The sequence below is a fragment of the Vidua macroura genome, chromosome 8, assembly GCF_024509145.1.
Source record: "Vidua macroura isolate BioBank_ID:100142 chromosome 8, ASM2450914v1, whole genome shotgun sequence".
Taxonomy (NCBI): domain Eukaryota; kingdom Metazoa; phylum Chordata; class Aves; order Passeriformes; family Viduidae; genus Vidua; species Vidua macroura.
In genome coordinates this window covers 33,707,057-33,717,474 of record NC_071578.1, presented here as the reverse complement: position 1 = coordinate 33,717,474, position 10,418 = coordinate 33,707,057, and the positions used below count along the sequence as shown (strand labels likewise).

The window sequence follows — 10,418 nt, the reverse complement described above, 5'->3', positions numbered from 1 at the left end:
GTAAAGACCACGGGACCTCAGCTCAGATGAGAGTTTTGACAAAGCCCAGAGATCTTATTCTGGAACTCTGAAAGCACAGGAAAATGATGAGACAGCACTGGGTCAAGTCATAGCAAACCTGCTGAGACGAATGCAGGGACTAAAGACTGAGAAGGCAGTGCAGGGAACGGATGTAGACAGCCTGTTCAAAGATATGCACCTGCAGCTAGGGAACAGAAAAGAGAAATCCCAAAAGGACACGTGTCTTGTAGGTAGTTACACAAAGATATGTCAAAGTTCATGAAAAGCCAGTTAAAAACAACGTAATCATATGTTATGAATAGTGCCTGTACAGAAAGAAACAACAATGGAGAATTTGGCAAACTGTCCAACAAACCGGGAGCTTCTCGAGATTGTATGTAGTGTAATACCATATAGTAAATGTTATCAGCATTTCTGTTAATGAAATTAGATTGTGCTATGCTGCACATTATAATAACAAGGCACTGCATTTACCGCTTTGAATCTCTCCAGTAACAATTCTCAGAGAAACCAGAGTTCACAAAATACACAAGATTAACTTTAAAAAAGCATTTCAACGCATTTTTAAGGCGTTCTAAAACACGGTGCATGAGGCTTCAGTAAACAGAGGCAGTCAGAGACCTTCCGGCAAATGCCGGGGGGATTCGCCCCGCCGCAGGGGCGGAGCGACAGTGGGGGAGTGAGGTCGTCCGAGGAAAACCTGAGCCGCCGAGAAAAGCCGAGCCACCCACCCGGGAGTGGGAAAATCCGAGCCATCCGGGAGTGGGGAAAGCCGAGCCATCCGGGAGTAGGAAAGCCAGGCTTAGGCGAGCTGCGGCGCCGCGCAGGGAAAGCCGAGCTGCCCCCGCACGGGGCTCGGGATGCGGCGGGGCAGCCCCGCGCGGGCCGCGCCGACACCCGCAGAGGGTTTGCATTGCGCTCAGCCGAGCGAAAGGGACTCGGGTTCAGATCCCCGACTCCGGGCGTGCACCGACGCCCGAGGCGCCAGAGCGGGGAAGGAACCGACCCCGGAGAAGGCAGCGGGGAGCGCTGGGGAAAGGGGACCGCGGGGGGATCGGGGAGCAAAGCGGCCAAGCCGCGACTGACAGCGCTCCCGCCCCCTGATTGATCAAATCGGCTCAAATCAGCTGCGGCACCGGCCGCTCCCGCTGTGTCTGGCCGAGAGCGGAGTGGCGGCGGCGCCCGGAGCCCGGCGAGGCGGCGGCGGAGCTCGGAGGCTGCTCCAGCCCAGGTGGGACCCGCGGTCGGTTGTGCTCGAGTTCGGGGCTCGCTGTGGGCGGAGGGGCCGCGCTGAGGGGCAGGGGGGTTCTGGTGAGTTCCCGGTGCCGGGTTCCTCCGTGTCCCCCCTGCGCTGGGATCGCGGCGTGTGGACACCCTGGGCGGCATCCCCTGAGTCGGGGAGACACAAGAAGCTTCCCTCAAAAACCTGTTAAGACCCCAGTGACTTCTCCCCCTGTTCCTATGTCCCTGAGCCACTCCCTCCCTATTCCCTGATTGGTCCTTATCTTTTACTGCCCCGAGACCAGGGGCACCCCCGGCCCCCCGGGAAAGAGGAAAACCTGGACGGTCCATGTGTGTGTGCCTGGGACCTGAACATCTTACGGGCCGACTGCATAAAATATCTCTGGATACCTTGCAAAAGCCTGTGGTAAGCACATTTCTCTCTCTCTCAAGATTTTTCATTGAGGTGCACAGAGAGAAATGAAAGAGAAAACAATTTCTATTTCTGCTCCTTGTTTTTCTCTTGTGGAATGTGTTTAGAGAATTGTTTACTTAGAGTGAGTATTTAGTTGAATCGTGGTGGATTGTTTGGGCCTGATGGCCAATCGGATCCACTTGTGTCTGGACTTTAGAGACCAGGGTCACGAGTTGTTAGTAGTTAAATATGATATTTAGAGAAAGTAGCACGTAGTTTTTAGTATCCTCTTTTATATAGTATATTAATGTATTATAGCAGAATTATAATAAAGAAATCATTCAATCTTCTGAACCAGAGTTAGACATCATCATTCTTCCCATTAGGTTCACTGACATCTACAACAAAGGCCCTCTTTGCTTCCTTACCCTGGACATTAGTAGCAGCGATTCTGGCCGCAACAGCGGAGGGAGCGGCTGCCCGCGATCTCCTTGCCCGGATCGCTGGGGACGAGCCGGTGCCGCAGAAGTGATGGCATCGGGCTTGGGGCAGCTGTTCGGGCGGGAGGTGTCCGTGCCCGGCTCGGGGCTGGCCCGGGATGGACTTGAACGTGCCTCAGAGCCCAAAGCGTTCCACGTGCCGGGCGGGGCAGAAAGCGCCGCATGCTGCCTGCTCCGGGGCCGAGGCTTCTCGGCGCTGCCCTCTCTCTCTGTGAGGAGCCGCTCCGTGGTCCCAGGCAGGGAGCCGAAGCGGCTGTGCCGGCGCTCGGTGTCCCCGGGCTCCGAGCCGCCGGGGCAGGGAATGCGGGGGACAATCGTGAGCCCCCGGGGCTGCTGGTTCTTGCTCCTCGGCAGGCGGACTCCGAGCCGCAGCTGCCCTGCGCCGGCAGCATCCGGCAGCTGCCAGGCGCTCTCAGCGCCTGTCCCGGCACGGAGCTGGGCTGCAGCGGCTGCAGAGCCACAGGGGCCGGGGCTGCGGCGACCGCAGAGCTCCCGGAGGCTGCGCTTGTCCCCGCAGCTGCTGCCGCACCTCTGGGCAGCGGGGACAGCGCAGCCAGAGCTGGCACCGCCCTGCTGAGCCTCGGTGTCCCGCAGGGCCGGGACCAGCAGTGACCTCTCATCGTGTCCCTTTCAGGGTGCCATCACCGCGGGTGTAAAGCTGTTCCCGAGGCGATCTCCGAAAGGATTTGTCAGCACTCCTGATGACTCGGGAGCAAGGTGCTGTTTGTTCCAGGGAGAGAGATGTGGGCAGTGAGCTGGAGGAGAGTGAATTCTGCTCCACTCATGGGGTGGTGAAGAAGGCTCTGGAGAACAGAGCAGCAACAGGGAATGCACTCAGAAGATTCCCGGGTGAGTGCAGGGCCACCCCTGTGGCCTCTAGGGAGGGGACAGTGTCACCTCCCAGGGACAGGGCTGGCAGGTGTGTGGCTGTTTCCCGATGTCTGGAAGAGGCCTGGTGCTCTGCTGGGCTCCATCAGTGGCTGGAAGCAAGAGCCCCAGCTGCCCCCAAGGCTGTGCAGTTCTGCTGCTGCAGCCTATCCCCACAGCTGTGTGCCTGGCTATGCCCAGGCTCTTGGCTCTCTGGCTGCCAGCTGAGTGAGGGGCACACTGGCTGAGGGGTCCCTCCTGTGCTCCCTGGGCACGGGGTGAGCAGATTCCAGGGCCGGGTCTGGTTCTCGCAGCCAGCAGCTCTTTCCTGTTCCAGGTAAATGGTTCAGCTCCCATCCCGTGCTCGTGGCGTTGCTGATTCTGCTGCTCCTGGTGCTGGTGCTGGCTTTGGGGGTGGCCTTGGCTGTGCAGTCAGGTAAGGGAGGGGCAGCAGGCTGGGCCCAGCCCCTCGGGGCAGAGCGGGGTCCCTGCTCCCTGCAGAGGGGAATCCGCAGACCTTCTCCTCTTCCCCCTCCAGCAGCACAGCTTCCACTTACACCTGCGACTCCGCTGTTGGTTCTGGGCTGTCCCCGTGGCTGGGTTGGGTACAATGGAGTCTGCTACTACTTGTCAAGGGATTACAGCACCTGGGAGCAGGGTCAGGAACGGTGCTCCGAGCTCGGGGCCTCCCTGGCCATTCTCAAGGATGAGGAAATGGTGAGTGAGGGGCTGCGGGTGGTGTGGGGTGGCTGAGGGGAGCCTGGGGGTGCTCCTGGGCCGGGCTGGGTGCTGGTAGGGCTGGGGGTGCAGCCCTGTGCCGGGGCCTTGCAGGGAAGGAGCCCCGGCGTGCGGGGGCAGCCCCGGGCCCGTGTCCCCCTGAGGGGCCCGGGCAGCTCCCACTCCTCTCTCCTTGGCAGGATTTGCTCTTCCGCCTCCGCGGGAACGTCGATTACTGGCTCGGGCTGCGCAGACGGGGCGAGCGCCTGCACTGGGGGGATGGCAGCAGCTACAGCTCCTCGTGAGTGCCGGGGAGCCGGGCAGGGCCTGGGGGGACAGGGGCACAAGGTGTTCCCCTGGGAACCAGCGCTGTCTCTGCTCCTCCCTGCAGGGTTCCTGTCCTGGGCAATTCTGAGTGTGTGTACCTGGCTGATGATAAATTCAGGACTATGAGCTGCTCAAATGAGCGGCCGTATGTCTGCAGCAAGGCCCAAGCTGCCCTGTAACAGGGCTGGAGAAAGAACCTTGTCCACGCTGGGTACTGCCAGCTTCACTTCTTAGCCCGGCACAGGGCTCTCCTTCCTCAGCTGCACCTTTATTAATACCTAAATGCGAAAGCCAATAACTATATTTGTTATTTATAACATTATATAACAAGCTCTACTGGGAAATCCAAATTCCCCTGGGCTCTTGGAAATCATCACATACTGGTCTGCACATGACACATCTGGACTGTCTTTGGAAGAGGAAGAAGAGCGGCTGACACGTGCTGAGGAAGAATCACACTTTCGGCATCAGGCCCCTGACTGTGAAGAAGGATCTGTCAGCTGCTGGCTCTCTCTCTCGGCTTTGGAGGAGGATTGTCAAGAGCTGCTGCTTGGGGAAGGGAATTCGCTGCCACGGCCATAACCGAGCCCAGAGCTGCTTCCTCTGCTGTGGGGTGAGCCTGTGCTTGTGAGAGCAGCCCCTGAACAGGGCCCTTATTATCCCGCTCAGTGCCCCAGGGCCCTGTCCCCCCTGCTCGGTTGCCGGATCCTGAGCTCGCCTCTCCCTGCCCTGCTCAGACCCGGCTGCCGCTGCCCCGGCCCTGCCACCAGCGCCCCTGCCCGCCGTGCCCGGAACTGTACCCGAGGGGAAGTGCCCGCGGCCGAGCGGGGCCGGGGCTGGGTTTGTGTCTGCTCGGGGCAGGGCTGCGCTGCGGGGGTTTGTGTGCCTGGGACAGAGCGGTAAAGAGCTGCTGTTCTATTCTCATAGCTGTGTCTGAGAGACCCTTCACTTCTAAATTATAATAATGCAGAGGGAGCGGGGTTACATTTTCCATTGCCAGGGAGGCTCCTGCCTTCCTTAGGAGACCCCTGCCTTTCAAAGTAAAACACCCCCATCCCTCTGTGCCACTGTGTGGGGAGGAGAGAGGGAGGGAATCGGGGATAAAGAGAAGCCCAGGAAGGAGAGAACAGTGTGGGGGGGGGAAGGTGCATTTTTAGCATTTGTGGTACCTCTCATTCCCTTGCTCTGATTTGTTTGATAATAAATTCAATTAACTTCCCCAGTCCAGGCCTCATTCCCCAGTTATGCCCATGCTGTGTGAGAGATCTCCCGCTGCCTTTACTGAGACCCTCGAGCCTTTCCTGCTGTGTTCTGTGGCCTGCCCAGGGGCAGGAGGAGAGGCACAGAGCGCTTTTGCTGGCCCTGGGCACCTGACCTGGCCCAGCCCAGCCCAAGAGTCCCTGCCAGAATTCATTGCACCATTTCCCGGCCCCACGGTGGCTCCGGCTCCGCGGGCAGGCGGCTCCAGGAGTTCAGAGGGGGCAAAATGAGACGGAGGGAGAGGAGGCAGCTGGAGCCAGTGGGGGAAATGTCTTTGCTGCGAGCTGGCAGGGAGAGGAGGAGGAGGGAGAAAGTGGTGCAAAGTGTCCTGGTTTAGGGCAATTTTGGGAGAAAAACCTTTCAAGGTGTTTCCTCTAGAAAGCAAATTCAAGCTGCCCCACCTCCATATGGTCTGGGAAAAAGATTTCCTTGGAAAAAAAGCTGAGAAAATGTTTCTTTAACCGGCTGTCCTGGTTTGACAGGGAAGTGAATTTTTTCAGGAGGTTGAGGTCAAACCAATCAGTGCTCAGATTTGGATATTGACGCTTGGAGTGACCACTGAAGGCATGGACACGCCTCTGAGCACGCAGGGCGTTGTTAAAAGCAGAGAACGCGCAGGGGAACTTGCTCTTGTGCTGCGGTCGGTGAAGAGTGCAGGCCCGCCCTGCCCAGCCACAGGCTGCGTGCGGGAGAGGAAGCCATGCGGCCTGGCTGAGGGAGGTGAGGGGAATGGAACCAGGCCGGCCCCCCACAGGACAGAAGCGTGAAGGAACACTGAGATGTCCCAGGCAGCCCCCCGAGAGTGAGAGAGAGAGAAAGAGAGAGCCCGTTCCACCCGGAAGTTTGGTATCATGTGCCGGCAGAGAAGACAGAGGTGGGGGTTCGGCAGTCTGCTGAGAGATCTCAGCCGTCCTGGGAGCCCAAGACTTTCAACCCTTTCCTGGCAAAAGAAAGTTTTGCAAAACACTACTCCTCCTCGATTTGAAAGAGAAAAGAGACAGTCTGGGACCTGAGATGTTAGAAGAAATTCTAGGTGGGAGGAGATGATGGAGTGGCCTTGGCTGGACTTTTCTTGTATAGCCATAGATTGAACCAATCTCTCCTGCAACACAGAGACTGCGTTTTTAGGGGGATGGAATGACTTGAGCCAAGAGAGTGCAGGAGTGGGAGTGATCTCTTCAGCAGCTGCAAGTGCAGGAATGGAGTGAACAGAGAAAAGTTGAGGAGGGTGTGGTGGTGCCCTCTGTCTTGAGCAAGAAGAAGATCTCTGTTCTTGAGACCCTTGGCCCCAGGGGAGGAGAAAATGGGGGGGACTGTTGTCCCAAAAAGGAGAAACTGTTGGACCCTCAGCCCCAGGGGAGGAGAAGAATGGGTGGGGGGGGGGGGGGGACGGACGGACACAGTGGTGCCAAAAAGGAGAAACTGTTGTTCTTGTGGTCCTTGGCAAAGCATCCTTACAGGAGCCCTATGAGCAGTCTGTCCATGCACGGTGGTGAGGGCACTGTGACATGGAAAGGAGGGTGTCACAGTGGCAGAATTCCTACGGGCGGTTGCCATGTGTGACATGGAAACACAGGAGGTTGCAATTGTGTTTCCTGGGGGTCTGTGGTACAGGAGAGACTCCTCTGTCCCTTGATGAACTAAGAATTGATTATCTGAGGGGTGGTAACTTGATCAGGAATCCAGGGTTGTGTTTCACTGTGTTTAGGTGGAAATTGGGTGAGGGGAGGAGGAATGTTTTGGAGGGTTTTTTCATTCTGGATTCAGTGTGTGTCTTTTATTATAGTTGTGGGGTAATAAAGTTTTTTCCCTTGTTTTTAAGCTTGAGCCTGCTCTGCTCTGTTCCTGATCGCATCTCACAGCACTCATTTGGGGAGGGTGTATTTTCATGGGGACACTGGCATCGTGCCAGCGTCAAACCATGACACCGGCAAAGCAATTCACCAGCACAAAAATTGATCAGTATTAAACAACAGAACCTCTCACTGTGCCAAGAGGTGACAAACTCAGAAAGTCCCCTCAGCTCACTCAGTCTCTTATCAGTCTCTTATCAGTCTCTTATCAGTCTCTTATCAGCCCAAATGCCACAGCCCATGCCCGGCCCGGCGGGTCACAGGTGCAAGCGGCCACTGCTGCTGTGGGTGTTCAGTCCAGAGCAGGTTTAAACAGCTGCAAAGAAAAGAGAAAACCACAGGGCAGGGAACTTCTCTGCCTCAGCGAACTCAAACGAACTGAAAGCAAAGGAGAGCTCCGTCCCGCGCTCTGTGCCGCACACAACGCAGTCCGGGAGCTGGATGTGGAGGGCTGAGTGCAGTTCTGACAACTCCCTGGGCGCTTCTCCTCCCCCCGAGCCCTCAGAACCGGCCTTAAAGGTGCAAAACTTATTTCTGGGCTAAACAGACAAACGGGGATGTCAGCACCATAAAGTCACCCCAGGGCACTCCTGTACCCCCTAAAAATAAAACTATTCATCTTAACAAATTCCCACAGAAATTACCAAAGCTTTACCTCATTTATAAAAATAAAACCTAGTCAAACATTCCCTCAAAATATAAAAATAGCCCATATAACAACCAAAAACTCACTATAATAACACCTAATATTAAAAAAAACAATCCAAAAAACATTAAAAAGTCTACCCATCATTATAAAAAACCTGTAATAACAGTTTTAACCCTTAAAATCCTACAAAATCAGTTACATCAAATTTGTTTTTACCTCAATTCACCTCAACTATAACATTAAAACAATTAAACCAGAGTATTAATTAAACAAAAAAATCAGTACTACTTCCATTATTATTAACAATATAATAACAAATATTAGTACAATTAAACATACAATCTTACAAAACAGAACCGTCGTCAATTTTCTCTTACTAGCACATAATTATAAAAATTTTTAAAAATTATATTACATAAACTTATCTAACCACTCAGTCCATCCACAAACATCTTCAAAAATGAAAAAATAGAACAAATTAAATTAAAATGAACAATAAATCCTATTTATACAATTTATTTTAAAAATAAAACTTTATACCTTAAGTAAAAAAAAGTTACAAAATGAATTTCCAAATATTAATTATTATAATAAAAATATAAGTAATAGTACCTTATATATTTCACTATATACAATGAATAATAAATAAGAGCATCAGAAAAGCTTTTACAGTCCAAAGAAGATGTGAGAAATGGATTTGTAAAGAATTCTCCAAAGCGGACAGAAAGCTGAGAGTCTTGTACATCTGTATGCAAACACTGAGATAAGGCCGCCACACGAGAGAGATGACATTGTCGAGAGAGACATTGTTTCAACAAATTTCAAAATACAGCCTTACAAAACGACCAGGTATTTTAGAGAATTAGAAGTATGGAAGAGGCATTGAAACGGGGCCACGTGAGGTAAAAACACAGCGGATTGGCGTTAGAAGTAAGAGTAGTATTGTGTGGCCAAAGTTTTCAGCTAATAGGCTGAAAAACGTTTATAAGATATTGTACCCAGGAAATAAGTGAGCTTCCCATAGAATAGCGTTGACTCTTACATCTCTTCGCTCTCACTCCTCATCGAGGCTGATAATAAAATCCCATCTCTTAAAGCACATCTGCATTACTCTGGCAATAAAGCACTAACAAAGCCAACGCGTGGCCCCTAGCCCTGCCTGCCGAGCGGCGCAGCTCGCTGCGTCCCCGCGCTCTGCGGGCACCGGGCCGGCACCGCGGGGCTCGTGAGGCGAGGCCTTTCCCCGGCCGCTCCGGCCGGGCCCGTGCACAGCGTCCCCTGCGGCCGAGGGGAGTCATCGCACCCGCCCCGCCGGCGGCACTCACCAGCGCCCCTGCCGGCCGTGCCCGGAACTGTACCCGAGGGGAAAGTGCCCGCGGCCGAGCGGGGCCGGGGCTGGGTTTGTGTCTGCTCGGGGCAGGGCTGTGCTGCGGGGGTTTGTGTGCCTGGGACAGAGCGGTAAAGAGCTGCTGTTCTATTCTCATAGCTGTGTCTGAGAGACCCTTCACTTCTAAATTATAATGATGCAGAGGGAGCGGGGTTACATTTTCCATTGCCAGGGAGGCTCCTGCCTTCCTTAGGAGACCCCTGCCTTTCAAAGCAAAACACCCCCATCCCTCTGTGCCACTGTGTGGGGAGGAGAGAGGGAGGGAATCGGGGATAAAGAGAAGCCCAGGAAGGAGAGAACAGTGGGGGGGGGGGGAAGGTGCATTTTTAGCATTTGTGGTACCTCTCATTCCCTTGCTCTGATTTGATCAATCATAAATTTAATTCAAATCAATTTCCCCAGTCTGGGCCTGTTATGCCCATGCTGTGTGAGAGATCTCTCGCTGCCTTTACTGAGACCCTCGAGCCTTTCCTGCTGTGTTCTGTGGCCTGCCCAGGGGCAGGAGGAGAGGCACAGAGTGCTTTTGCTGGCCCTGGGCACCTGACCTGGCCCAGCCCAGCCCAAGAGTCCCTGCCAGAATTCACTGCACCATTTCCCGGCCCCATGGTGGCTCTGGCTCCGTGGGCAGGCGGCTCCGGGAGTTCAGAGGGGGCAAAATGGGACAGAGGGAGAGGAGGCAGCTGGAGCCAGTGGGGGAAATGTCTTTGCTGCGAGCTGGCAGGGAGAGGAGGAGGAGGGAGAAAGTGGTGCAAAGTAAAGGGGAGAGAAAGAGGGACAAGGCTGGAGCAGTGGAAGGCAGTGGGGATGGCCATGGGACCGGCGGGCATTTTGCTTTCCAGCTCTGTGGGAGGAAACCGAGAGCTGTCAAATCCATGCAGGAAAAGAGGGGAGAAATAGCAGGTGGAGGAAATGGCTGGCAATTAGGATTCATTTTATCTGCCTGAACTGCAAAGGCCGACAGACCCCGAGCACCGGCAGCAGCTTCCCGGGGGCTCCGGTTCTTCTGCAACTTCACTGGCGTGGGGCCTTTTTCCTTAGCGCGGCTTTTTTCATGTCAGGAACAGCCGCCCCTCCTCAGGCCCGCCGCGGCTGTCGGCTCCTGGCGGCGATCTCATCTCCTGGCCGGCCCGGCAGACACTGAGAGCCGATCTCATCTCCTGGCGGCCGACCCGCCAGATATTTACATGCGATTTCATCCCCT

At 54.7% G+C, this 10,418-nt stretch overlaps 2 protein-coding genes across 4 annotated transcripts; both read left to right on the top strand.

Annotated features, from left to right (window-relative positions):
• Window positions 1-652: 652 nt before the first annotated feature.
• Window positions 653-2,734, top strand: LOC128810425 (uncharacterized). The gene is made up of 4 exons (XM_053983229.1): window positions 653-927; window positions 1,149-1,252; window positions 1,456-1,669; window positions 2,044-2,734. The coding sequence occupies exons 1-4, from the start codon at window positions 653-655 to the stop codon at window positions 2,732-2,734; spliced, it is 1,284 nt and encodes a 427-aa protein (XP_053839204.1).
• On the top strand, window positions 1,215-5,123 carry LOC128810739 (C-type lectin domain family 2 member B-like). Of its 3 annotated transcripts, XM_053983843.1 has the most exons (6): window positions 1,215-1,252; window positions 2,792-3,006; window positions 3,362-3,460; window positions 3,563-3,741; window positions 3,942-4,042; window positions 4,133-5,123. In XM_053983843.1, exons 2-6 carry the CDS (start codon window positions 2,859-2,861, stop codon window positions 4,245-4,247), a joined length of 642 nt encoding a protein of 213 aa, XP_053839818.1. In that variant the 5' UTR covers window positions 1,215-1,252; window positions 2,792-2,858; the 3' UTR covers window positions 4,248-5,123. The 3 variants fall into 3 exon arrangements, with proteins under 3 accessions (XP_053839818.1, XP_053839819.1, XP_053839817.1); XM_053983844.1 differs by lacking the exon at window positions 1,215-1,252 and having other exon boundaries at window positions 2,565-3,006; window positions 3,566-3,741; XM_053983842.1 differs by lacking the exon at window positions 1,215-1,252 and having other exon boundaries at window positions 2,570-3,006.
• The last annotated feature ends 5,295 nt before the right edge of the window (window positions 5,124-10,418 follow it).